The sequence below is a fragment of the Ruditapes philippinarum genome, unplaced genomic scaffold (assembly GCF_026571515.1).
Source record: "Ruditapes philippinarum isolate M1 unplaced genomic scaffold, ASM2657151v2 ctg1239_1_1_1_1, whole genome shotgun sequence".
Lineage (NCBI taxonomy): Eukaryota > Metazoa > Mollusca > Bivalvia > Venerida > Veneridae > Ruditapes > Ruditapes philippinarum.
In genome coordinates, this window is record NW_026866030.1 from 478,084 (window position 1) to 505,794 (window position 27,711).

General features: G+C 33.3%; 2 protein-coding genes across 2 annotated transcripts in view; both read right to left on the reverse strand.

Moving 5' to 3' along the window:
* Window positions 1-5,131: 5,131 nt before the first annotated feature.
* On the reverse strand, window positions 5,132-11,227 carry LOC132731047 (52 kDa repressor of the inhibitor of the protein kinase-like). Its single transcript, XM_060717147.1, has 5 exons — window positions 9,282-11,227; window positions 7,349-7,724; window positions 6,829-7,045; window positions 6,241-6,501; window positions 5,132-5,993 (listed from the first exon to the last, which is right to left on the reverse strand). The coding sequence occupies exons 1-5, from the start codon at window positions 9,457-9,459 to the stop codon at window positions 5,547-5,549; spliced, it is 1,479 nt and encodes a 492-aa protein (XP_060573130.1). The 5' UTR covers window positions 9,460-11,227; the 3' UTR covers window positions 5,132-5,546.
* Window positions 11,228-12,661: 1,434 nt separating this feature from the next.
* The window catches only part of LOC132731044 (uncharacterized), a 38,689-nt gene continuing 23,639 nt past the window's right edge, over window positions 12,662-27,711 (reverse strand). The window contains exons 5-13 of the mRNA XM_060717143.1: window positions 24,392-24,618; window positions 21,989-22,170; window positions 21,333-21,429; window positions 20,237-20,420; window positions 19,834-19,959; window positions 18,635-18,762; window positions 16,937-17,735; window positions 16,578-16,734; window positions 12,662-14,971 (exon numbers count right to left, since the gene is read on the reverse strand). Coding sequence (XP_060573126.1) covers window positions 14,821-14,971; window positions 16,578-16,734; window positions 16,937-17,735; window positions 18,635-18,762; window positions 19,834-19,959; window positions 20,237-20,420; window positions 21,333-21,429; window positions 21,989-22,170; window positions 24,392-24,618 — 2,051 coding nt within the window. The 3' untranslated portion in view covers window positions 12,662-14,820. The remainder of the gene's footprint in view (window positions 14,972-16,577; window positions 16,735-16,936; window positions 17,736-18,634; window positions 18,763-19,833; window positions 19,960-20,236; window positions 20,421-21,332; window positions 21,430-21,988; window positions 22,171-24,391; window positions 24,619-27,711) is intronic.

Below are 27,711 nucleotides of genomic sequence, written 5' to 3' on the forward strand. Positions count from 1 at the left end.
AGCTTTTAATTTTTATGTGACTAATTTTTTAAAGAAATTAATCAAAGTAAATATTGATTATAAATTATATAAGTGATTAATGTTGAAAACTTATCACCACCTTAACGAAGCCAAATTAATGGTAACGTTTCTCGGGTTAAATGTTACATTTTTTTTGATAATTTGTTAGATAGTCAATTTGTAGGAGAAATTAACTCAATTTTTGGAAGGGAAAATGAAATAATCATGTTATCAGTTAAAACGACGTTATCTTTTGCGGGGACAATAAAATGAGGCGCACCAGTGACATATAGATAATTACTGTTTATATCCGCTACGCTAAGCATTTGGCATTTGTCAAAGTCTCTCTTGTAAAACGTAATAACCCGATAGGCAAATAATCTAACTTGGAAGGATTATTTTGTTGTAAAGGAAAAAATCAAAGAGGCTTCTCATGAATTTTATCTCCAAATTTTCTTTCTTTATTGTTTGTTAAACGTATTAAATTTTGATAAAATGTAGTATACATGAAGCACAGGGGTAAGTAAGTGCAACTGAGACGTTTTGGAAATATGTATTTAGTTATTAAAGGGTTGACTAGAAATGATTAAGAATGTTATCGAAGAAAGTATTGGTATAATTAAGATCTTCCCATACATTAGAAAATAATGGTATATTAGATATTCAGTACACAGAGTTCAAAGCTGTATAAACACCTTGGTTAACAATTTTTACTATCATCTTGCACTTTGTTTTTGTTAAGTGTCGAGTAATGCATTTTTTATCGCAGTAATTTATTGAAATCAATGAAAATCTTATTTAATATGTCTAACTGGGATAAAAAGAATGTATAAGATATTTATGGGAAATTGCATTTACGACTCCTGTAACGTTGGTTACTTCTTTAAAAAACTTATTACGAATGACACTATGTTTTACATATTGTGTCCACCTTTTATTGTTTTTACAACATAACTTAACTTGTTTGTGTAAAGTCAAAACATGTTTGCTTTATATTTAAAAAGAGACGGTGTAGCAATTATCAATATTTACAAAGATAAATTTTGAGCATAGTATATCTTTATATGAAACACGTTTTATATTATAAACTGTTAAAAAGTTGATATCTGTTGTTTACTTATTTTAGTTTTTCTAACAACATGTTTCATAAAATCATCAATTATATACTGTTTATGAACAGTTGACCAAGGAAGGAACAGACAAAGTGGGTATAAATGTTTCAAATCTAACACCTGTAGAGTATGTATGTCGAAAATTTGATTGGTTTTACGATACTATATAACACATATGCCAATAGAAACAAAGTTAAATATTATTCATTGAGAAAAACAACAACAACAACCCACCAAGAAGAAAAGAAAACGACAACCAAAAACAAAAACAACAACAACAACAACAACAACAGCAGCAGCAGCAGCAGCAACAGCAGCAGCAGCAACAACAAGAACAAAATAACTACAAAAAAAAACAAACAAAACACAAATCATGTGTGCGTGTTTTTCCTTTTGCCGCCATCTTTCTAACTTAAAAGCTAAAGTTCGTATTTCAGTAACTTACAATATGCACGATTATATCTAAACTTTAAATATTAATGTCACATATAGTGCTTATAAATTCATCTTGTGATATAAAGGCTATGGGTGCTTTTATCGTCCTTATAACATCACAAAAACTATTCCTTGCAAAGGCATATATGCTTTTGAAATTCTGCATTCCTGTATGTAAATCAATATAAATAGAAGATGGACAAATGTAATGTGTATAAATAAGAATGCAATCAACACACATGGATTGTAACTTGTAATATCATGATACATATACTTTAGGCGAATGTTCACCTACATTGTGCTCATCACTCATTTGAGCTACATGCCTCTTAAATAAGAACTAACCACCTACAAGGTTTCAAGTTGGTCTACAGAAACTGTGAACCAGTTAAAATTTTACGTCGCAGACAAAATCTGCGATAAACTTACATGTAATAAAGTGTGTATTACGATAAATTTTCCTTATGGTTTAGTTGCATGCGCAATGTTTTAAAGCTGACAGCATGCCAACGAGCAAAGTATTTAAATAACGGGAAATGGAAAGTGTTAGATCATAACACAATTCAGTGCAATCATTCATGTTATTATATACTAAACAAATTTTGCGTTTAAAATGCAAATTTGTGTATAAAGCATCTTCAGGGACCGTTAAATTACATCACTGCAGAGATGCACAGGGCACTAATTAAATATGACGCAATGTTATGTCGCATTATTTTATTTGTTTCATTTGTATTATAATAACCTAAGTTCAGTTATCGCATTCAGTGCTTTCAGCGCTTTGATCTACATCAAAGTGTTACCGATCATATCATTTTCTTTTATCATCAAAGTGAATTCACTGACAAGTTTCTCATGTAACTCAAAACGTTTCATTATGCAAAAAAGCCCGTTTACTTGCTTTAAATGTCTGAAATCGGGAGATTGGTGGTGTGTTTGCAATAGCAGTTCTTGAAGATCTCGGTTTTAGGAAGATTCTACATGAAGATTATCACACCATCTGATATATCTACGAATTCTGAGTACCTTTCACTAAATGTATAGGTTATCTTAAAGCAACAGCAAAGTTATCTATAAAAATATCATTTAAATCGAGTAATATTCTCTTTGACCTTACATAAAAAGTCACGTGGGTTGCCTGGAGAGGTGTTAATATATAATTGCAATATCGTTTTGTGTTAGCCATTGAATTACTTATGTATATAGGAGTTTCAAAAACAGTTATTATTCAGAGCGGGCGCTATGGTGCAGTGGTAACACTGTCTGCCTATCAATCAAGGGGTCGTGAGTTCGATCCCCCGCTACTCCACTTAAAGAACGAAGTGACAACGAGACTGACAAAACCAGAACATAGAAGTCTACAGACTAAACGGATTGTACATAGAAACAGAGACTAAACGGTTACAAACATACAGATACAGAGTAAATGGACCAAAATTCAATTCAAAAGACATATTAACAGAAAAGATGAAAATAACCATTACGGAACAAACAGCAAAATACATACAAAAAGGGACGCCATCCGGCAGATAACAACAAATACTTAACGGAGCATTCTACAAGATACTAAATGGAACAGAGGAATGGAACAGACAACAAGATTCGCAACGGCAGAGACAAAAGAGACTTAATGGAACAAAATACAAGGACATCAACGATACAGACAAAACTTAAACGGAACTTCAAACAATGGACCGGTAATAGAAGAGCTTACGAAATATGAAACAATGTTAACAAATATAGCAAGGGACTTAACAGGAATATACATACAGCAGTTCGCAGAGTAGTCAACAGGACACTAAATAGCACAGACTAAACGCAGAACGAAGACAGAAATAAAAATACATGACAACACACAAATTACTGCCAGCAGACAAGAAACAAAACAAGACTTGAAAACAAGCGGAATAGAAAATATAGACAATACTGTAAAAATAAACTATAAGAGAACTATATAGACAACGTAACGGAAAGGACACTGCTAAAGTCCACTAAGATCGAAAAAAGAGAACCGTGTAACGGAGTATAGTACATATACATATCGGAACAGACAACAATGAGACAAGAAGACACTCCAAAACAGACTTAATGTCAACGATACAGACAAAACTTATTAGAACAAACAAGAAAAAAATAAGACAACAAGACACATAAAATAGGAAATTGGAACAGGAAAGGAGAACTAACGGAATAGGCAAACATCTATACAACACATTAAACGGAATAGAGACAGCTGTGAAGAAAAACATCCAAACTAATGATCTTTGGACGGTTGACACCAAAAAATGTGGTACTTACGAAAATTCGTTCACTAAAATAAGTTCTGTATGAAATGAATTAAAGTTTAACCACACATATATATATGAAAAGTGCTCGTACTCGGCGGTTAATGGCGTTTAACCCGTGTATTTAAAAAATCGAAATTATACGGTATAATATACATTATTGTACTTATCAGAGTCGACAAAAGCCAAAATCACACTCGAACGGTAGTTAAGCCATCATTTTCACGAATGATCTTGAAAAGTAAGCAATTTCGTGAAAATATCTTGTTGAGGGATAAAGTATAATGTATGCGGCTTTTTCTCTTTTCAGTGTGGTTAAATGGCCAGCTTATTTGCCGCGTTGGAAATCATGCCAGGTATCCGCTATCTTTTGAACAATTCTGTGATACTTTTTGCACGAATCGTGCGTTATTTTCACATTCCAACGTTACTGGATATACACGGTGTATATAATAAGATATTGCATAGCTGAACGTTCATAAAACAGATTGTGGTATTCACAAAGTAGACCGTATTTTAATATGAGTTTAATATTATATATTTGCCATTACTTTATTTCCGACTGGTAGCTTATTTCAAAATATGTCAAAGAAAATGTTAATCAGCTGTACTGTATTATCTAGTTATGTTTCAATTTATGTTACCAAAATAAAATGACATTTAAACAAATTTATTTGATACAAATAAAACAACCTATTAAATGAAGAAAATAATGTGCTGCTTTCCATAAAACATTTTCAAAAACAGATTCAGATTATGTTAATAAAGTAATGCTAGACAGTGTGATTATATTAAAATACAAACTTTATGTCCTTTTTATTTGTAATTAACATTTTGTTAATGTTCATCTTGTTTTAATATGACAAACATATTAAGCCTTTTAAAAGGATTTTTGGCGAACTGAGCGGTGTCGTGGTCGAGAGGTGAAAGCCTCATAAATTCTTACTTCTTCATAAAGGGCAAACATGAGATTTATAATGTTTAATTCACTGTTCAAAAAAAACATTAGAGGCTTGTTTCCTGAAGAAAGTAGTGATCAATGGAAAATTGTCTGTCATAAATGTAGCAAAATGTAAACAAAGTAGTATTTTGGCTTCTATACAAAATACTTATTCACTATAATAATACTAACGACCAAAAAGAAAAGCAACAAATTAATAAATTAGATAAAAAGATGTTTCAGTTAATTTGCCAATGAGTAAATTTAAGGATACTATTAAAGAACACCAAAATTTAACAAGGGTAAATCTAAATCCGCCCTCTCCCATAGTGGGGACACAAAATACTTTAGAGCTATCAGGGGCGTAGCTGGACGGAAATGAAAGGTACGCACGATACGCTGGGGGTCAAGGGGGCCGCGAAGGGCCCCTTGCGGGTTCAGGGCAGAGCCCTGATGGGGGACCAGGGGGCGAAGCCCCCGGAAACCGGACGAATTTTGCCATTCAGAGATGCTTAGATTTCGAATTTTTATATCAAATTAGTGTCGATAAAATGAAAAATTAAGTCAAAATATTTCAAGAAATGTATTTAATCATCTACACAAAATCATCACTTTTCAAGATTTGACAAATGAAATACAGTCAACGTGAGTTGATCATCTTTTATCCATTAAATTCATAAAGAAAATGAACTGGTTTTCATTAATCGCAGGAAAAAGTTACCATTTTCCTAAAGGCAAAACAATTAATAGTTGCTGTTTTGCCTAATTTTCGTTTTACACCTTAAAAAGTAAAGCAAGACGACGTGGTTTCCTATTAGCAAAAGTGTTTACTATTCTTTCAATGTCTAACTCCCGCTCTCGATAAATGTTCATTAAGCCCAGGCCACTCATCCGTTCTGTCCCCATGGTGCTTCGTAAGTAAGTCTTTACCCGGCGCATCGTAGAAAATGATCGTTCTGCCGTAGATGTTGATACAGGAACAACTGCAAGCAGAATCAAGCATTTGCGAATAATTGGATAAGAATCCTCTGACGCTAAAACAAGCGTTGCCGCAATGTGATCCGGGGATTGAGGACGGCTGTCTGCAAGTCCGATATCACACCACCAAGTCCGCCATCTGTGACATTCTCTCAAAAACGTCATTTCATCTACGTTGAGAGAAGACTGCAAAGCTCTGTAGATTCTCAAGCATCGGTCATCTGTCAGCCCATACTTTTCTACCTATTTTTATAAATAAAAGTTTAAATGATGAGTATAAATGACACGTGTACAACTCCATAGAATTCAAATTAAAAATATTATTTTAAATAACTTTTATGCTTGATTTTTCAACTCAATTCATTTGAAAACAAAACATATGTACAACTATTCAGTGTCGGAAATACTGGTTGTCCTAAAAGCTATATTTAAATATTATTGACTAATATCATTTCATCAATTCATACAAAACATATGTTGTATTAATTACCTGTGCAGGAATCAACCATTGTGCCTCGAACCTATCTCCACATTGCAGGATCCTGTCATTAAGTTCTGTTAACAAGTGGTCAATGAATGGGTAATACATGTTTACCCTCCAGAACTCAGAGACTGTTATTGATGGGGCATTTGCACGGTGTTGCTGGCGGCCAACGTTGCGTGCCATGCTGGGTTGGACGTCAACTCCTAAAGCCACGTTCTCAGCTTTCTCAAACAGGGCATCCCATACTGCATCATCAGCTCGCTCATTCTAATTGATCAAATTATATGTATTATTATTTGTAAGAAAATGTATATATTCTAAAATGTGAGATAATACGAGATATTGTATAGCCTGGCAAAATATAAGCTACAAATTAATTTAGATGTAAACAAACATTGTAATGTTCAACTGATAAAAATGGGGCAATCTTTTATAATATTAGGTAGATATCAGGTAGTTCTTATATTTTATCTAAATTTTTTATTGGTCTGTGATCATTCTAATGGTAAATCTTTTAAAAACATAATTTATTGATCTCAACTTGACAAAGGAAGAAATGAGCAGCATGTTACAGTCGTATTTGCATTTATATACCTGCAATGTTTTAACGACAACTTTGGTGTCTGTGAGGGCCCGCACGAGATCGCAGTCTTTTTTCTGCAGTGTAAGGGACAAAGGTACTAGCGCCTCCAGAACGTGCTGCGATGCCACCAGTGTGATAATAAATCCAAACTGCTGTATAGACAGACAGTGACCAGTAGCTTTACTATCGCCATTGTCTGATAGCGTCTGCAATGCTGTAACAACTGTCCTGATGGCATAAATAGATACAATGTATATACCAAACGTCAAATTAATATGATAAAGAAAGGCATAAAAAACAAGAGGAAACTAAATTAAAAATATTATCAATTTATTTTCAATCACCAAGCGGTAAATACTACATGCAGTTTATTTTATGTAGCGTTAATTGTACACCGGATATTTCATCTAACATATACCTATACGGTATATGCAATAAATGACATTGTAGGCGGGTAATTACAGTTTAATGATATCATTTTATATTTAATATATTAGGTAGCTGCTTAACTGAAATAACAATAATAAATACCTAAACGAAGCAAGGAACGTTGTCAATGCATCGGCTCTCGCTGCCCATCGGGTCTCACATAGGTTTTGCAGATGGCGTCGCTCCTGCATCTGCTCAAGACTTTCAGGGTCTCCCTCCAATGTCTGCTTATACTGGGCCAAACGCTTCGCTGAATAACTGAATGCAAATGCAATTGTCTGAACTACGTCCATCATGTTGCGAACGAAACCCACCTTGCAAGAATGCACTATTGCAAGATTAAGACAGTGTGCCTTACAATGCGAGTATACGGCATCTGGGATGCGTTCACGGATACGTGCCTGTACACCTTTATACGCCCCGGACATGTTCGAGGCGCCATCATAACCTTGCCCCTTCATGTTATTAATGTCGATACCTGCAAATAAATGCATACATTGCAAACATGAATGATTTTCGGTATTGCCAGTAATAGTAACTTTTTTGCCATTTTGGTTTATTTTAATAAACATATATATTTTAGCTTGATTGCGACAAAAATTCTTGCAACTTATATTAATCACTTTCGAGTACGCTTCCTGGAACCAACCAGTACTGGTGCCACATAAAGTAACATGGTCGTGACCCAATTATGGCTCGAACCCATGATCCCTGGGTTGACAGTCAGACACCTTAACCACTAGGCCATAGCTTCCCTTATGCCATTTTAAGAGGGTACATTGCCTGAAAATTTAAAATATATTCATAGACACTTAGGGATACGGATCGGGTGGATCGAACTTAAACCAGCATCCTAATAGAGTACACGTAAAATCAGATGAAAAATATTTTCATAAATCTTAACACATTCAATTCATATACATAAAATTTTAACTTTAAGAGATACATGTAGTTTTTGAAGAAGAAAAACTTACTGTAATAAAAATGTTTACTACAATTCAAGGCATTTATATTTTTCTTCATTCTGCTGAAGATAAAATGAAATATTGAACATGTACTCTTACAGGTTGATGTATATATATTTTTTCATTTTTTTTTAATCTGTCAATGCACACAATATATTAATCTTTATAGATTTTCGGTAAGTTTCGTGAGATGAAGATGTGATAAAATTTAATTTGAGTCTATGAAATGCGTTATATAGCGCAATAGGTTTATAATTTCATAATGCCATAGGTGTTGTTAGATCGAGATCGCGTATATTTATGTTCTTTTTTTCTTATTTATTGGTTCAACATATTTGAAGAATGATTGTTTTCTATGATTTTTATGATTTTCGTTTTGTTTTATATGTTTTGTTATATGTTTTGTCAGAGACATAGATGTTATCTACATCTCTCTGGTTTTGCACTTACTTTTGCACTTACTCTTCAAATAACATGATTTAAAATTCATTCGGATTAAAATAAATTGATGTCATTTCAATGCCGTTAAATACAAAGTGTTTCTAAGTTGCTTCTTATCCGTGAAGACAATTTTCCAAAAAGCAGGTGTAAAACAATGGCAATATTAGGGATCGAACAACAGACCTTTCATATATTAGGCAATCACTTAACAGACTGTGGTTTAGCAGATGTGATGACGCCACATACTTTAAGCTTGTGTGACTTTTTCAAAACATTAGTTTTATATGCTCCATATTAATTTTCGTAAACAAGAACAGAAGTGTGATCGAATACTTTTAATGAGTACTATAATTATTCATTATTGACAGGTCAATAAAATTAGACTATAGGAGGGTTAAAGAGTGGGCAAAGGTGCGGGTGGGGGTAATGACCAATCAACGCGCCGAACACCTTTGCTTGTAAGTTGTAATCGTTTAGGTTAGGGTCCGAGGATAATCAATCCGATCCCAGAGAGAGAATACGTACTTTGTAATTTTGATGAAAATAATATAAGGAATTAATTAAATCTTTTTCATCTAAATATTTTATATGAGAATATAACTCTAAATATATATGTTTTACTTTATTACCTAATTGTTCAAGCCTGTGTAGGAATGCAGTTGAGAGTGCCTCGCCGGTAGTGCTGGAAGTCTCTGAGAAACCTAAAAATTCCTCACGAACAAGGTTGTCGTCCACAAATCTCACGCACAATGCCATCTGCTCCATTGTTGATGCATCCGTTGCTTCGTCAGCAATGAACCCAAACATCCCAGCTTTATTGCATGCAGCTACTAAATCTGAAGAGATCTGTTCTCCTGCGATAGAAATGAGCTCATTTTGAATACTTGGAGATGTGTAAAGCGTGCGAGGGTCGCCACATTCCAAGTGTTTCTTCAAAATAGCATTGTTCTTTGCTTGAAGTCTTAATAAAGCTTGAAAGTTACCACTTTCGTCGTTGTGGCCTCTTAATGCAATATTCTGTCTGCCACAGAATACTATTGTGTCAACAATGCCGATAAGAATCTGTCGGTTTTTCTCAACAAGTTGGTTGTAGCTGGTGGATATGGAACATTCAATATCACACTTATTCCCGCGTGAGATAGCGAGGAAGTTGTCAGCAGCAACTGCTTTATCTAAATGACTGAAACTTTTATCGTGTTTGTTGAGAATTTTAGCAGCATTACTGTAGTCAGATAGAGGAGACTTTATAAGGGTATTGCCCCTGTTATCCGACCCTGCAAAAAGAGAGCATTGTGCGCAGAAAACACCATCCTTGGAGATAGAATATCGCAACCACTTATACTGCTTAAACCAGGATGCTTGCGCTCGTCGAAACTTCCCACAGATGTAACTGTAAAAAAAGTATAAAAAAATTTAATGAACACTTAAACTCTTGCATGATTTTCACTTGAATTTGATGAAATCTCGTTCAGCAAATTATGATACACGTATGAATAATGTACGTGCATGGTTAATCAAAATGAAATTAGACCGTCAAATTTATACGATTAAAAGTTCAAAATATATGAAATTATATTATATCTACAAAGTAAGATAAGATTGTCATCCATAATAGTGACAAGATAACATCACATATTATTGGGAACAGTTTATTTTTAATGATAATTTAGCCGCAATTTAGATCTAGTATAGCGATATCATTAGACCCTCAGTTAGAAATCTAGTATTAAATTATCATTCTCAGGCAAATCATATTAGATCTAACTACTGAGTACGCTCCAGCTCAGTCCATTATGTTTACGTCATATTGTTGACGTAAACATTATACTATATTTACAAAGATATTAATATCTTTATATAGATCTAGTATTATGTTTACGTCAACAATATTCATTATATTCAGGCATTCTTAAAATTAAAAATATAGACTACAGATATTAAAAGGGATCCACAGAATATACATCTGTATCAGCTTGCTTGAGCTTACAATATTTGATTATAGATTAGAACTTTACTGTAATAAAAATTGAAGATCTTCATCTTATGTATTTTTAAAACATGAATTTGATCAATTCAAAACCTTAGACAGTCAGACCTACTTTTGAGGGAAAGAGAAATTGTCCGGATTCCAGCTAGGCGTAAGAAGAGCAAGCTTCTCATCATGAGTCAATGGTTCTTCATTTTTAAAAATATCGCGATAGTCAGGTTGTGCCATTTTGAAAATTCCCGCGCCGTAAACTTCGGATGTTTTCGGTGTTGCTACACTGACAACAATTTCTTCGGAGTGGTCCCCCTTTGCTTCGCTACACAGAGCGTAGCCAATCAGGGAGTTAGCTGTGTTATATTTAGAAAACTAAGGGAGTGAACGAATATTACAATGATTTAATTGAACAAAAATTTTACTTTTTCTTACATATATATAAAATGTATTTTTTTTATTCATTTAAATCATTTTTTTGTGCCTAACCAGGTTTAGCCTTTGGTTTTTTATATCATTTTTAGCATAATAAATTTTTTGTCTCCTTGAGCGAATTGTACGCACGTGCGTATTTGGCGTATAGGCAGCTACGCCCCTGGCTATAAAGATAACAGCATTCTGAGGCATAATTGGTCTTTAATATATTCTTGTCGGACTAGTAATCTAAGGATTGCTGACTGTCTGGATTCAAACATGTCAGGGGCAAGCCATTGTTTACTTGAGCAAGAAACATTACACTCATTGCTTAGTACTGGTTGGTTCAAGGAACTGATTCGAGAGTGTAACAATTAACGTACAGCTTCCAACAGAACCGAACTGAAAGAAATCGTATAAACTAAACATATTGTGCAAAGCAATTTTGTATACTTCGGACTTAGGGAAACTTTTTAAGAACAAATAGAAAATGCTATATTTAAGTGACAATAAGTTATTTTTTATTAATCATAACACATGTACACTGTAAAAAGAATTTTATATTGTAAATTAAAAGGAACTCCCTTTTAAAAAAACAAATGTATTGACAACTCTCGACAGTTTATTAAAATCTTAACGAGAACAGACTGTTTAATCTCCTCGCAAAATATAATGTTAGTATCTTAGAGAAACATATACTGCAAAAGTCAATACATGAGTGTTCATAAAGAAGATGTAATTATCGAAGGGTTGTTTTTAATATGTCATGCACTAATATAGTGGGTAGATGTTGTCAATACGCTTCTCAATTTGAATGCATGTGACCATTTTCACATCACTAGGTAAATAGAAGTCCGTGTTTAGAAATCGTATATGTGAAACAAACCACATGTTTGTGCTTAAAGCAACTAAAATAATCATCGTGAAGGTAATATGTCATGATGGTGAAATTATTTTATTGATTTTTTAGATAGAAGTTGTGTTTTCAGATATAATAATGTTGGGAAAAAGATTGGAAGCTAATTGAAAAATATCTAAAATTGGGTGATATTTTTGCCAAAAGTGTTTCAGAGGTAATTAAATACTTTAATATCACTCGTAGGCTTTTACTCTTAGTCAACAATAAAACATCTTGTTTACAATAAAACAAAACTATGTTTGATTGTTCTGTAACACTATATGTCCCATATTCTGAAGAAAAAAATACAGTATAAAAGTAATTAAAGCGCTGAATACCTCCAGATGAGCCAAACAAGAGTCAAGAAAACCAACTGTGAGAAAAATGTACTTAGAAATGCCGAGAAGCAAGGCGGCGACGTAATCTCGCCACAATGGCCTTAAAATACCCTAAACGTTGTTATTATATATAGTAACATAGGTATTAATGTAATTTAATGCCATTGGCTAACTTTGAATATAAATCCCTGCGACCTTTAAAGCTTGTTGCAACATTGAACGATAAGGAAAAATCGAGCGACATTTCACATTAACATTGTGACATTTAACGGTAGAAGATTTTGCGATATTTAGCGGCGGTTGCGACATTTAGCGCAGTGGGCGCATTTAGCGGCAAGAGCATTTAACTATAGCAAAGGTATATAGACAATAAACAAGAGGTAAAATATAATATAGCTTTTAATGATTTGGATGGACGATAACACAATATGTCATAGGCAAGTTTACACATAAAAATAATCAATATATGTTGTAAAAGAAATACTCACATTTTACACATTTTACGCTCATGTATGATATCAAGTTGTCATGGAAACGTATATGTAAATGGTAATAATAAATATATATGAAAGTAAAGATAATGTTGATTTGTGACGACTAAAATTAATGAAGAAAAAAGATAATACTGTAAACTAAAGCATTCGCTGATAAAAGTGACCATATCAGAAGTCTGATGAAAATGGAATATTAGAATCAATAATATGTGTAATGTAAGTATTTTTTTAGTAAAAAGTATTTTGATTAACAAATTGTTGTACACCACTTAAATCGAAGACAAGTGGCGGCCTGGCCGAGTGGTCAACGCGTCGGACTTTTAATTTACGAATTGTTTACCGAGTAGTTTCAAACAATGTCAGGGACAAGCCGTTGTTTCCATATGCAAAACAGTCGTTGCTTAGTACTGGTTGTTCCGGCATCGAATCTTAAAGTGTTTGAATAAGCATATAGCTTCCAACAAGGTCATACTAAAATAGATGCTGTATAAACTTAAACGGAGACAGGAATTGTAATTATCTTCTTGATGTTGTCGGACATTAATTTATATGAGAAAATATATGAGAAAATATATGAGACAATATGAAAATTGAATGTCTTAGTAACGTATGATAATCTCCATACTGCTGTCACGCAAAATGATATATGAATCAATCTATTAGAAAATATGATAGATAAATGAAGATTGGTGTCAAGTGACAATGTAGTTAATATATGAGGATTTCTGAAAAATAGATAATACAAATGTATGTATCACACATAATGACAAAACCGGAGCGAAAATAATCAGATAATTAGAAAATCATTTAAATATCTTATATCAAGACTGATAAAAGATAATCAAAAGTATTTTGAAAAGAAAAATACAAAAAATCTTTATAAAGAAATCCAGTTTATCTCAGAAAAAAAATCCTGCATGATATTAAACGACCGAAACAGACAACTTAAAAAAGAGCCATCATGCAAAATATATACTCATTCATAATATCATATTATTTTTTCAATTAAAACGGTTTGAAACAAATATTTCACACCTGATAAATGCAACCAATAAATGTCCAGCGTTTGCAACATTTGATCTCCAATATATCATTATTGTATCAAATCATAGAATTAGCCTCGATTTCATTTTCCGAGTCCAAAGTGTCCATAATTATTAAAGCAGTAATGTACTCCGTCTATAGCTTTGTTTTTATTTTCATAGTCCAAAAATCGTTATTAAATACATAAGCTAAGAAGCTTATATTGGACTCGTACACAGCTGCAAAACCTATATAAGACTCTGCTTGTTCCCCGTCCACTATACAATATGTTTAAAAGCTGTTCACTCGTTCATGAGAATTCAATATCGTCAAAAATATGTAATAACCCCATTCTTTTAAATAGACAAGTGAAAAACAGCATTTCGACAGCCAACAGATGACGTAATTTACACGTCACCATAACAATATCTATAATAAATTAATATAATTCTTTATACGGTTCATGTAAAAGTATAAACAAATAATACATATGATTTATTTGCTTAGCATGAATATGGTTTATATCTCAAGGGGAAACTGACTTTCAATGTTTGAAAGTTTTTTAAATTAGCTATGTCAGATAATACTTAAAAAATGAGTGATATACACTGCGTGATATAAACTGTGATATAAACTGTATCTCACTGATTAAGTCAAATAATTTGCTTATAATAATGATAAAATAATTCAGTATGTCATATATGTATTTATAAATGTCAAAAGATGTCAAACTAATTCTAAAAAGCTGTGAACATTTTCTGTTATATCCAGAGTCATTCCTTTCTTTAAATTTCATCAATTTTACAATTCGATTCAAGTAAAATCTACATTAAGATGTGTCGAATCCATTATTTAATCATAAAAGCAGTTCATACAGGAATATCTTTTGTCTATTTTCAAATGACATTGCGTGCTTCTTCAAATATTGCCTTCCAGAGATCGTGTTACATGTTACGTGCATGTTTTCTGTTTTCGACGCCAGCAACATGTTTATTCTTCAAAACAACACAATAATATTTCTGATCAATTCTTTTCTCTTGGTACCCAATGACTGTCCGCCTTATTTCCCATATATGCGTACCACTGTTGTTGATCAAACGGAAGAATGTTTCCACATCGTTTTCCCGCCTTTTCTATTTGTGTCTGGTTACTGCACGTGCAAGTCAGACGTAATCTGATAAGAGATAATATATAGCAATGTTTGCAGTGTTGCAGACAATAATTGAAAGCTCTACAAATAGCAAATGAATAAACGAATTATTTACAGCTATATGAGTAATCTGTCATGGCAGGAACGCGTTTTTAACTGTTTTAAGTACTGCTGCGTTTTCCAATTCGTCTGAATCTAAATTTAGATTTGTTTGACGCATACAGTAGGAAATGAAGATTTGGTTCTATATTTGTAGAAACAAACACAGGTGGCAGTATCAGTGTTTGGACACCCCACCCCTATCTGCCCCTGGACCCCTACTACAACCCTGAAAAAAAAGTAACACTCTAAGGCTTACTATAAGGTACCAAATACAAAACCACCGATGAAATTTAAAAAAAATAAATTTTTCCACTATCAAAATTATAGTTATAGAAAGGTGAAAAGCCTACTATATGTTCATTTGCCAAACAATGTGGAACACGGGAAATCGTCGTTTCGGTGACTGAGGCGCATTCCGGCAGGATTTCGCTGCATCATTCATTAACATTAATAAAAAGAACTAGAATTACACAGCTTATCTAATTCAAGTCTAACGAATATCACTATCATTCAGATTTTTTTCTGTTTCACGGCATTTTTTGAATTGTCGTAGCCATTTTGCAGTCTGATACTTGGGTTGAAATACGCGTTCTGATTGGACGAGCCAAATTTGACGTCCAATCAGATCGCGTATAACACACAGGTATCAGAATCCAAAATGGCAGCGACAAGTCAAAAATTACCGTGAAATAGAAAAAAGTCGATAGAATATTGATATTCGTTAAACTTGAATTAAGTAAGCTGTGTAATTCAAGTTCTTTTTATTGATGTAAATGAATGATGCAGCAAAATGCCTTCGGAATGCGCCTCAGTCGCCGAAACGACGATTTCCCGTGTTCCACATTGTTTGGCAAATGAACATATAGTAGGCTTTACACCTTTCTATAACTATAATTTTGATAGTGGAAAATTTTTTTTTTTAAATTTCATCGGTGGTTTTGTATTTGGTACCTTATAGTAAGCCTTAGAGTGTTAATTTTTTTTTCAGGGTTGTAGTAGGGGTCCAGGGGCAAACGGGTTGGGTGTCCAAACACTGATACTGCCACCTGTGGAAACAAACGGCGCAGTTCCTTTGAATTAACGAAAGAAGTGTTATTTGGTTTGGTTTCTTAATTTATTCACAGACACGTATGTTCTTCAACGTGTTTTGTTATTTAATTCTGTAAAGGAACATCATTGATTTCTTTTTCTATGCATATTGCAGTTCCTTTGCGGACATTAAAATACATTAATGTCAGTACCTGACGTCATATATAATATAATCATTTATAATCAAAAATATTGTTCAAGTAATTTAGCGATGAGTCACTTTTTGGGACAACAAAATGACCCCCCCCCCAAAAACAAAACAACAATAAAAAAAATGAAAAAAAAAAAATTTCTAGGCAATAATTGGCATTACAATAGCTAAATGGCTAAAAACCGAAAAATATAAACGCAATACCAATCCAATGGAATTCAACTCCAATGACCCATCATTTTTGATACCTGTGTAAATCTTTTTATTGTATTTTGAACCCATTATTACCTGTAAATCGTCATTTGACCCATATGGACGTTAAAGGGATCGTACTTGTCCTGACTTTCATACGTGCCCTCATCAGGTAGGTTGTGGTCACTGTTTTGTAAACATTCGTCTGTAATTGTATGTTCGTACGCATCGTGGTCCATTCCGAAATATTTACCTGCAAAATGATATTAAAATAATAGGCTTTTCAAAGAGAAACAAAGCTTGCTTTTTCAAAGTCGTTTCAACACTTCATTTTCCTGCTTGATTTGTAAACATTAATGATTCATTTTTCACAAATTAAACGGAGACTAAAGTGTGACATATGAATTTGTCTCCCAAAGGAGTCGAAAGCAAGAAAATATGCAACACAGACTTACTTTTTGTATCGAATCTAATGGTCTCTTCTGACATTTTCCTCTCAATGCACTTTTGGTCGTCTGGTAAAATAGCTCTAGTTTTGGCGGGAAAGAACCAGTATGTGGCAAACACAACATCTACAGAATGGTTATAATTATAATTATCTTTTGGCAATAATGTAGGTGCTAAGCTTCCGGTTGATAAAAGTCTTTGCAGCCCCTTTTCATCATGAGGACCAACATGGCGACGCTTTCTTCGCCTTTTATTTTTGTCTTTACTCTGTTGTAACGTATAAAACCTTTTACTTGAACGCTTCTTTGTCCTCCTAGATATAAATGATGTTGCACTATTTTCTACCTTAGCACCAGTGTTTGTATTAGTCCGCGTATCACGCATTGCTATTGGTTTTACTGTGTTCACTGAACTGTATCCACTATTAGCTACGTTTCTTTGTCTTACCCTTTCACTTCTATTTTTAGACGGGTATTTTCCTCTATATTTAGTCCTGCCGCCATATTTATACTGTGGCGCTTTTTGAAAATAATTATCGTAGTCATAATCGTTATAACCCGGTTTAGTCCTGCTATATGCCGTGCCTTGCCGTCCCCTTACCTGATCTTGATCATAATACGGATCCCGGTAGTTATAATCCGGATAATCGTTATTTTTCATTGAGTTCAATACAGAAGAAGACTGGGGTCTAAATAAACCCGACGAAGGTCCTTTTTTGTAAGTAGTTCTTTCATTATCATCAAATAACGGGGTCTCAAATAGAGATTCGCTTCCTTCTTCTTTTGGTGTCATATCGTCAATTATGTTCTGAAGTAGTAGAATATCAAAATGAAGAATTTTGCTTTTGCTTACCACTTTTAAATATAAACAAAGTTTATTAGAATTGAACTATTAGAAACAACCTTTATTTTAATACCACTTCTTTCACTTTCTTTCAAATGATTAGTCATCGCCATTCCTAAAAGCTAATGCCATATGTAACAACCATCGCCATAATTAACAACCTTGCCATATGTTACAACCATTGCAATATGTAACAACCATTGCCATATGTTACAACCATTGCCATATGTTACAACCATTGCCATATTTAACAACCATTGTCATATGTAACAACCATTGCCATATGTTACAACCATTGCAATATGTAACAACCATTGACAAATGCAGCAACCATTGCCATATGTAACAACCATTGTCATATTATACCATAACTGTCATATGTAACAACCATGTTCATATGAAACAACCATTGCCATATTTAACAACCATTGCCATATGTTACAACCATTGCCATATGTTACAACCATTGCCATATGTAACAACCATTGCCATATGTTACAACCATTGCCATATTTAACAACTATTGTCATATGTAACAACCATTGCCATATGTTACAACCATTGCCTTATGTAACAACCATTGACAAATGCAGCAACCATTGCCATATGTAACAACCATTGCCATTAGTAACAACAATTACCATATTTAACAGCCATTGCCATATCTTACAGCCAGTGCCATAACTTAAAGCAATAGCCACAGGCTTTACCCTTTTTCATTCTTTCATCATTTTTCTATTCTTTCAATAAAACATATAAAACAGAGAATATAAATATGCTCTTTTTTTAAAAGTGATAAAATTCAGAAATTTCTAATCGTTCGTTGAAAATGTAACATATATAACTTTATTTTAGATACCTACATTGTCACTGAATTCAGGATGGGAAAATCTTCGATATTCGTCGAGATATTCCGGATGAGATATCACGAATTCTAGACCTTCCTTTGTAGTATTAATCCAACTTGCATGCTCCACTTCAACACGGTCCTCTACAATTGATATTAAAAGACAGGTACGTATTCAGATAGTATCAAGCTATATCTCATATCATACAATACTTTGTTTTAATGAATTTAATATCGTTATTAAAGGCCCATTATTACTCAGAAAAATGCTTTTATTTTCATTTCTCAAATTAAAGCTATTTAATTTTAGTGTTCTTTTATACTATCCCAAAAGTAATCCTTGGCCAATTACCTGAACCATCTTTTTCATCTGTAGCTTTTTTGGCAATTAGTACAGTTATAGTGCATCAGTTTTTTGTATGGAAGTCAAAATACTAATTTGTTTACATTTTATATATTTATGACTTATCCATCTTTCTTCAGGTGACAAGCAAAGCAGCTGACATCCTCTCCGTTGTTTAAACATTATGAAACTTATAAACAGTGCAACAAATTTGAAATGAAAAGAACATAGTTCTCAAATTGATTGTTAATTAAATGTTTCAGTTATATAACACGGTAGACGAATTTTAAGAGTACTAATATAGACAAGATGCAACAATCTGGAAAAGGGATGTCCTCCCCGGAGGATACAAAAAAAACACAACTAAATTACAAGCAGTGCTTAATCGATTTGATGAGGGATGCTATAAAAGTGCATCATCTCTCACACACCGCCTCCACCCCCACGCCTGCCCTCCAACACACAATCTTTGACACTTATTGTGCTGAAATCACCATAAAAATAAAACAACACTGAAAAAAGTGATGGGGAAGTTTTTTTAGTGCTGGCATACGGCACTTGACATCTACAGCTTTGGGGAAAAGGGAGATCACTCGGAAACAAGACTAAGTAAACTTTGGCAAAGAAGATTCTCCCACATAATTGGAATGATTGTTAGAGGTACTGTAAATATAAAATGAGTCGCGCCATGACAAAATCCAGATAGTGAGTTTGCGACCAGCATTGATCCAGACCACCCTGCGCATTCGCGCAGGCTCCAGGCTAGTCTGGATCCATGCTGGTCGCAAACTCACTATGTTGGTTTTGTCACGGCGCGGCTCAAATAGTCTTAGACATTGGTGTGCTAACTTACTAAATGATGACTATATTACCTGAGTAGTAAACAGTTGATCCGGGTGGCGGTATATTTTGGCTGATTGCATATATTTTACTGTAACCATTGGTTTTAAATCTCAAACGACAAAAATCAGAACGACTTTGCTCGTGCACATTTGTCCCTAAAACGAAAATTCTACATGTTCATTATACAATTAAATGTATTTATAAAAAATGGTTTTGTTTGCTAATCGCTTACAACCTATTTCAAAAAAGATAAAGAATCTGCTATTTTGATTGGAATGAAATATTCCCCAAAGTTGGTCACTATGTCTATAGAATGGTGCAGTCCTACGAAAATTATTCGCAACTAATAACAATTTTTTTTCAACTTAGCATGATTTCTGCAAATTTGCAAAAGAATATAAAGAAAATACATAGCGACAAATGTGTACAAACCCTCTACAAATGTGAATTCCCCGCCTTGGCCCTCGTGGTCTAAGCAGTCTGCCACCCAATACAGAAAGACATCGTTCCCTCGACCTTCCATACTTATTGTGATCGGAGAAGCTTGGGCCCCGACAGTGTCTCTAATTGGTGGATCAATGAGTGGCTTACCAGTTTTACCGTCTAAGACTGTTGTCTATTCGAAGATAAAAAGATAGATTACTTATAGCATAGCTTTGTCAATTGTTGCTTCACTGTTATTCGATTAAACATTTATTTGAACTAAATTGTGAAACAAGTGAAACAAGTGCTTCAGTTCTTCAAGTCTATATGTATCACCTTATCTGCAATATACTTGTTTATAATGTTCTGAGAAAGCGTATGATAATCTATTACAATTTGTCTTGCCTTTTTGCGCGAAGACATTGTAGTATCCACAAATTTAAGCATTGGGCTTTTCCTACATGATCTTATTATTCAATTTATTTATCAAACTACAGTTTGTTAACATTCGATTAATTTAGTTACGTTCCTATGTTATAAAATTATTAAAGTATTTCTTGAGCGGTAGCGACGCTAAACCCTTTGCATGCTGGGAAAATTGTCTTCAGCTACAAATGTCGTCTGCTAAATGTTTACTTTCAAACCATTCTTCAGACGGAGAGAAAATATACAAAGTAACCTTGTTAAACAACTTTCAACTTTGCCAAACGACAAATGGCTGGGTGTCTGAATTTTATGCTTGTGATCAGTGAACTAGGGGGTTAATTTGTTCTATATATTAAAAGATGATAAATTGCGAAATATGCCCAATCTTTAGGAACGGCGATGCTTAGCTTGTAAACATTGATGAATAAAATCAAAACCAAATGGTGAGGGAAAACCTCACGTGCCCCTTTCGTACATTATTTCAGGCACGAACGGACACCTTAATGGAACCAACGACGTTCCGTAAGCTTGAAGTATACTTCTCCCAGATGAGAGAATCTAAACTCCACTTAACGATTCAAACCCTCATCGATGAAGTGCAAGTGGTCAAAGACCTTAACCACTCGACCACGGATGCCGCTAAAATAACTCCCACAACTGATATATAACAAAAGCTCACTGTTGAATGATAGTATACGGGAAAGCCTGGTCCATGTGCAAATTTAATGAGAAAATCAGGAACATCGTCGTCGTTATAAAATCCAGGTGAAGGAGTACTGAAAATATAGAACATTGTTATAAAGTAATTGTTGTAAAAAGCTGCAATAAAAAATTTGACTATGGTTAAGATGTGCGAAAGGCGCGCTGTTTTGATATTTCTGTTATTTAAAGTACATGTTTCAAAGTAATAACTTCATAATCATACATTAAAGTCTATCGTTTGTATTGAAGTTAAAGATGCATTATGCTCAAATTTAATATTTGAAGAAGAAAAAAAATGATATGTGAAATAAACACCTTTTGATTACACACAGAGAAAATATGTTACGTTTTAAACTCTTGCATACTAAAGGTAATCACAGTATGATTAGTAAACATATTGTCATTAAAAACCGGCAGTTTTGAGATCTATGTTGATTCACATTTACGAGTATCATACGAACAGCACGAACTGATAAGTTTTCTATGATTTTATCTGGACATACTCTCTTCTTTGCTGAAGAAGAGATATATTGCAAATACAGCTCAAATAATTATGTATGCAAAGATTATAAAATATTAGAGTTTGACCGAAAGTATAAATAAAAGTGTTTCATTCAAAATGTAAATATTTACCTGTATGATTCCGACCCAGGCTGTGCATATTTCCAAATAACTTTGAATGTGTCGCCATTAATCGCGAGTACAGACGAGTTAAAAACTGGAACAATAATGTCCTCGACACCGTCACCGGTGACGTCAACTAAAGCTGGTGGCGTCATTACTCCTTTAAATTTGTCCGTAAATAATGCCATTGCCTGGAAAAAATCAATTAATTGAACATTAAAGGGGAAACTATACAGAAAATATTATATGACAAATTGTTATATGTGAAATGATATGAGAAAGTTTTGTTCATACAGCATTTGTCCGAATTTTCCCCAACATGAGAGATATTTGTGTAACTTTACGTAATCGCTAAACTATTTACATTTTTTTTAAACTGACATGAAAATAATTTGTTTATTTAAATTAGTGTAGTGCTTCTGTAGATTATGTTTTTCTAATTATTTGTAATGATGGTTCTTTTTCCCTAATATTTTTTTTAAGTCTTGTATGATAATTTTTTTAGGATGATTTTACTGTGATTCGTTTCGGGCTTTACAATTTTCATATTCATATTGTTTATATTCATTTGTTTTTATTTATTTCATGGCCTTACATATTAACAAAGCTAAAATAATGAATTGATTAAATTACAGTTAATATTTTGGGCCACATAATTTGTAGATGCTGCATTTGATGCTTGAACCATTCTGTAGATAAATGGCAACGGAAAACTGATCCGTAAATTACTGCTTTACTTTAAAGGCATATCAATCCCAAAATGCTGTTACTTGTATTTCCAAGAAGTTTTTTTAGGCGCTTTGTAATAGCTTATAAAAAATATGAGCAATATAGCAAAACTATCTATTTCAACTTTTTGGCAGAAAAGTGCCACTATTTTCAGGTGACAAACCTCTAACCTCCTTTTTATCTATTATGGAACAATATTAAAACATTTAACTTTTCGTTTAAAAGAGAAAAACAGTTTTATTCCAGAGGGTTTATTTGCCTTTTAAAATTGAAACAAAACATTAAGTGTAATCAAATGCATCATTTTTGAAAATTGTTTTTTATCTGGAAAGAAATTGAAATCATTGAACGACATAAAACAGAATTATCAACGTCAAACAAAATGCATTGTCATACTACATAAAGTAATTGTTTTTTATGAGGACAAATACACTTATCAGCTAGCAGAGTTTTGCATCCATGCAAATACGCCAAATAACTGATGGAAGTATTGACGCAGAAAATGTTAAAGGTCTTGAAACATGGAAAAATTGAAGCTGTTACAGACTTGGTTTTATTTAACCTGTTCATGGACGCCAGTGATAAATGTTTGCTTTTATCCATGTTCTCTGACACCCAGGTAAGGAGAATTTAATATCTAATATAAACAATGGTAATTTAAAAGTGCAGAAACATCCGCAGATAATATTATTTCGCTTTTTTGAGAGTATAAAATTCTATGCATCTCATGACTTTCTTGCCTTTCTTATGGAGCTTCAAATTGCAAAATTGCATGTTGAAAGTTTATTGATAAAAGGAGGACGATGTTTTTTGTTCTGTTTTTCTTTGATGTTTTAAGAGAAATTGTGTAAATTAAACAAAGATTTAGTTAAATTTCACGACGGCTGTACTTTTTCTTTTCCTTCTTTACCACATTTCTATTATAGAACATTAATAATTATCAAAAAAGATTTCCAATTTTTATGTTACAGAATTCAACAGCAAATAAGAAAGTGTTATTAATTCAGCATATTTAACCATATAATTTTGTATTGCATTAAATTTTACTATGTAGGATTTAATGTTTATAGCAATCATAAACTACAAACATACATACACTGCAAATATCACTTTGGACACAATAAGTTGACATGTAAGTAGTTTGTCATTCATAACCATATGTGGACTAAAGGGGCAATTTAGCGTCTTAACAATCTAAGGACCTCCTGAATGGTGGTGTCATGCAGCATGTTTACCCAGTCATACAACCTATCGCATTTTCTACCATGTCGTTTATTGACTAAGCTTCTATATCCATATCATGTCAACAACAAATTACTGTTCTCATAGCATTTGTATGCAGTTTTCTTTTTTTATTCCAAAGAATATCACCAACTTGACATATTAATCTGTTTAGTGATAATACCTCTTGGTTACGTGAAACCTGAAACCTTAACCCAGAGATAATGGGTTCTAGCCCTACTCGGGTAACGACCATGTTTCTTCATGTTTCTTTATATGATACCAGTACTGGCTGTTTCCAGGAAGCGGACTCGAGAGTGATTAATATAAGTTGCAAGAACTTGTTTCGCAATCGAGCTTAAATAAATGTGTTTAAACCAAACATACACATAAAATAGAAACATAAAAACAAAAACAAATGGATTGGGCAACAATTTCTAACAATATTAGTAAACCTCTTACCTTATCAATATCGCCTTTGATTAAATCATCTAGTTTAATGACCCACAGAGATCCACCGTGTGTCTCTCCGCCTGTGCCAAACAATACCATCTGGGAACCGTCCAGCCCTGTGTAGACTTGAGGAGAGTAGTACGACTCGCGACCGTCCGGGACGCCCTTCCAATTGATTACCTTACCAGTCTTGCCACTCATCAACAAAATACGGCCGGATAGGCGAAACTTGCTTCCTAGAAGAAGAATAATAAGATATTAAACATAGCGTTAGTTTAAGTATACGTTATTCTGTAAAACATTGTTTTTCCCGAATAGATCAAAATAATTGTTAAAGAAAATATAAAGCAAACACCACCACCACTACCAACAACCACAAAAAAACCAACAACAACAACACCAACAACAAAAAACCGTTTCAATGGTACGAAAAGATCGAACAGTTCAAAAATGCAAAGGCGTGATATAAGCCATAAAAACAAAGATATATAGTTGTAATGAAGTTCAATATAAGATCTTAAGTCTACAAAATCACAAAAATAACAAAACCTTTAAAAGTCATGAAGCACAAAGTCATAGAAGTTCAAGAAATTAAAAAGGGTACTGAATGCACAATCAATACTGAAGTATGAAATTACTTGAATTCATTTAATGCAATAAATAAACAAGATCGCAAGATCTCAAATAATTTGAGCAAAAACTCATTATGATTCCAGTGGTTTTTAGAAAATTAGGAAATGCCAACAGCTAAGTTTGTATAGAGGCAGTTTAGCAAAATCATGCAAATATTCAATTAAATCGACATCATGTGTACTCTCGTATTCATCTCCTGTGCAGCGACTTCATGTATAACATTTTTGTCACGATATGAACGAGACGATAAACCAGTAAATGAATCTAATAAACAGGTATAGTTGCGTGGCAAAGGCATTTGATTTTACGGGGTGACAAAGTTAAAACCTCTTAACGCCGTGGTCATTTGTAGCTTTTAAATTTGTAGTGTTAAACATAGTGGTAGCAAATAAATCTTTATTTCCGAGTCTTAACTGATGCACTGAGTTCCGGTAGCCTGCCTCACACAGTTCAATAGACTAAATGATACATGTACTTCATTCTTGTCATAGCCGATCTTATTCGGTTGGTTTAAGGGGTAGACTAGATTTAAAGAATTAAAAATAATTCTTCCGTTCTATTAAATCAACGCCTAATTAATCAAGAACGTTTGGAAGTTTCAAGCTTGTGTATGCATAGGTTTACTTATGTTTATTGTTTAAAAGTCATTGATGCCAGCACTATTAAATGTTGAGAATTGAGTACCGCTTAAGCCGGTGCTAAGGGACGTGAGAGATGATGCACTTGTTCATTATCCCTCATGTACAGACTCAATTAAACCGAGTCTGCAATTTTCATATGATTTTGTTGTGATTAATGTTTTCGAGGTATCACTTTGTTTCCAGATTTTTAATAGTCACCTTATACTTAAGAAGACGTATATACTAAAAGTAAGAGGACAATGGAGGAGTACAACACGTCTACACCAGAGCTGGTTAAGTAATAGAAAGAGCATCTCGTAATATGAGGCCATCTGATCAGATTGTAAAGTTTTTGCACTGATACAAGAGTCATCTATAAGATCATGGTCCTTTTTCAGGCAACTGATTGACTACCATTTAAATGTGCAATGGACTAGTATTTCAAAGTTGAAATAGTCCATGTCTCAAACTAAGATGCCTGGTTATATTTCTAAAACATGGATGCTGTTAACTAAAGTTGGGAATCTTGTTTAATACCTTTGTTAACAAGTCATTTTTTTAAAAAATTAATATACTTTAACTTTTATCAATATTACATTACCATATATTTTAAAGTCTAGTAAAGTAACGACTTTAAACTTAAACATGTATTTCATATCAGAATCAGAGTCATGTTTTCAATGAAACAATTGTGTTTACAATGAAATGCAAAATTGTTTTTCATTAAAGGAGTTTTTCGTCGAAGGATAACCGAGGTTTCTTTTTTGTGCTTAAAATTTATAGTGAAACAAGTCAGTATCATTCGATAGAGTCACTTTAACTTGAAATCAGACGCATATTACATAATATATAATGTAAAGTAACAAAACCAGGAGAAAATATTGAAACTCTTTATTTCGCATTGAATTTTCGATCATTTTTTTCTGTTTGCTGTCTTTCTCATTTTATCGTGCTAATTTTAATCATATTTTACCAATACGGTTTAAATTGTACAAAATCTCTGTGCCAAGAGTTTCTCAAGGATATTAGTGTTAATCAGTATGCAACATACCAAGAAATTAATAGACTTAGGACGACCCATGAGAATATGTCTATACGTGATTATCTTTTTCTTAGAGAGTAGAAAAAAAACATGTCATATATCTTGTCCAGAAAAGAAATCGGCTTACTTGTCTGTAACCCTTGAATGTAACCGTTTGACATTTTAACGTCATTTACTAAGTTACATCTTCTTTAATTAGATGAGAATTTGCTCCACGCTCCATCATAACTTTCGGATTACTTAATGTTAATGTGTTTAATTACTAAATTTGGAGAGGAAATCTATTACTTAAAGAATATGTATAGTGTTTCATTTCATAAAACGTTTTTAAAACATTATTTTCAAAAACTGGTTATTAATTGACTTCCTGATAATCAAAATTGTTAGATTGTGAGAAAAAAGGGACTATACTATAAAGCCAGGCCAACCGGCACACCCATGTAGTTTTCCTTCTTGCAGTCTATCCAGGCTCTATAATATTGGTAGCTTAATTTATGTGGGTTTCTGTATCGATAAGCCTTATAAGCCATAACTATTGAATTGATTAATAGTGACAACTTGAAACTATGGTAAGTCTTAGTAAAAATCAACAGGTTAAGAGTTCAATCAAGTTTAAAAATCAAACACGTGCGTCTCATAATAACAATAAAAATGCGTGTAGAAATTTCTTTTCTAGGACAGATTATCATAACATTTTGATATTATTTCCAATATTTCACTTCTTTTTTTGCTTTTCTGATAGAGATTCTTCGAATGAAAAAATGTCGGATAGTTTTTATCGTTTTCGTAAGCAATGCGCTAAATATTCAATCTATCGATCTTAAGATGGCAAAAGGAAACAATCATCCCATCATTTTAGTGGGACTGTGTCTCTCTGTCTCCTCGAGGCTAATAAATAAGACATTGAAATGACATCTTGAGTAATTGTGGCAAATATCAAAGCGCCTTTTAATAATCAACGAAGGCTGCCCTGCAAGATCTTGGGATACTTATGCATTTTCAGACATTTCTATTTGTAATAATTTGGGCAAATG

Excerpts from the sequence above, each read along its gene's own strand:
- LOC132731047 (XM_060717147.1), bottom strand. The coding sequence starts at position 9,459 with ATGTTTGGGTTCATTGCTGACGAAGCAACGGATGCATCAACAATGGAG. Across the intron at positions 7,046-7,348 it reads ACGTTCCTTGCTTCGTTTAG|GACAGTTGTTACAGCATTGC; the intron begins GTATTTATTATT and ends TTATGCCATCAG. Across the intron at positions 6,502-6,828 it reads TTGTCGTTAAAACATTGCAG|AATGAGCGAGCTGATGATGC; the intron begins GTATATAAATGC and ends TTGATCAATTAG.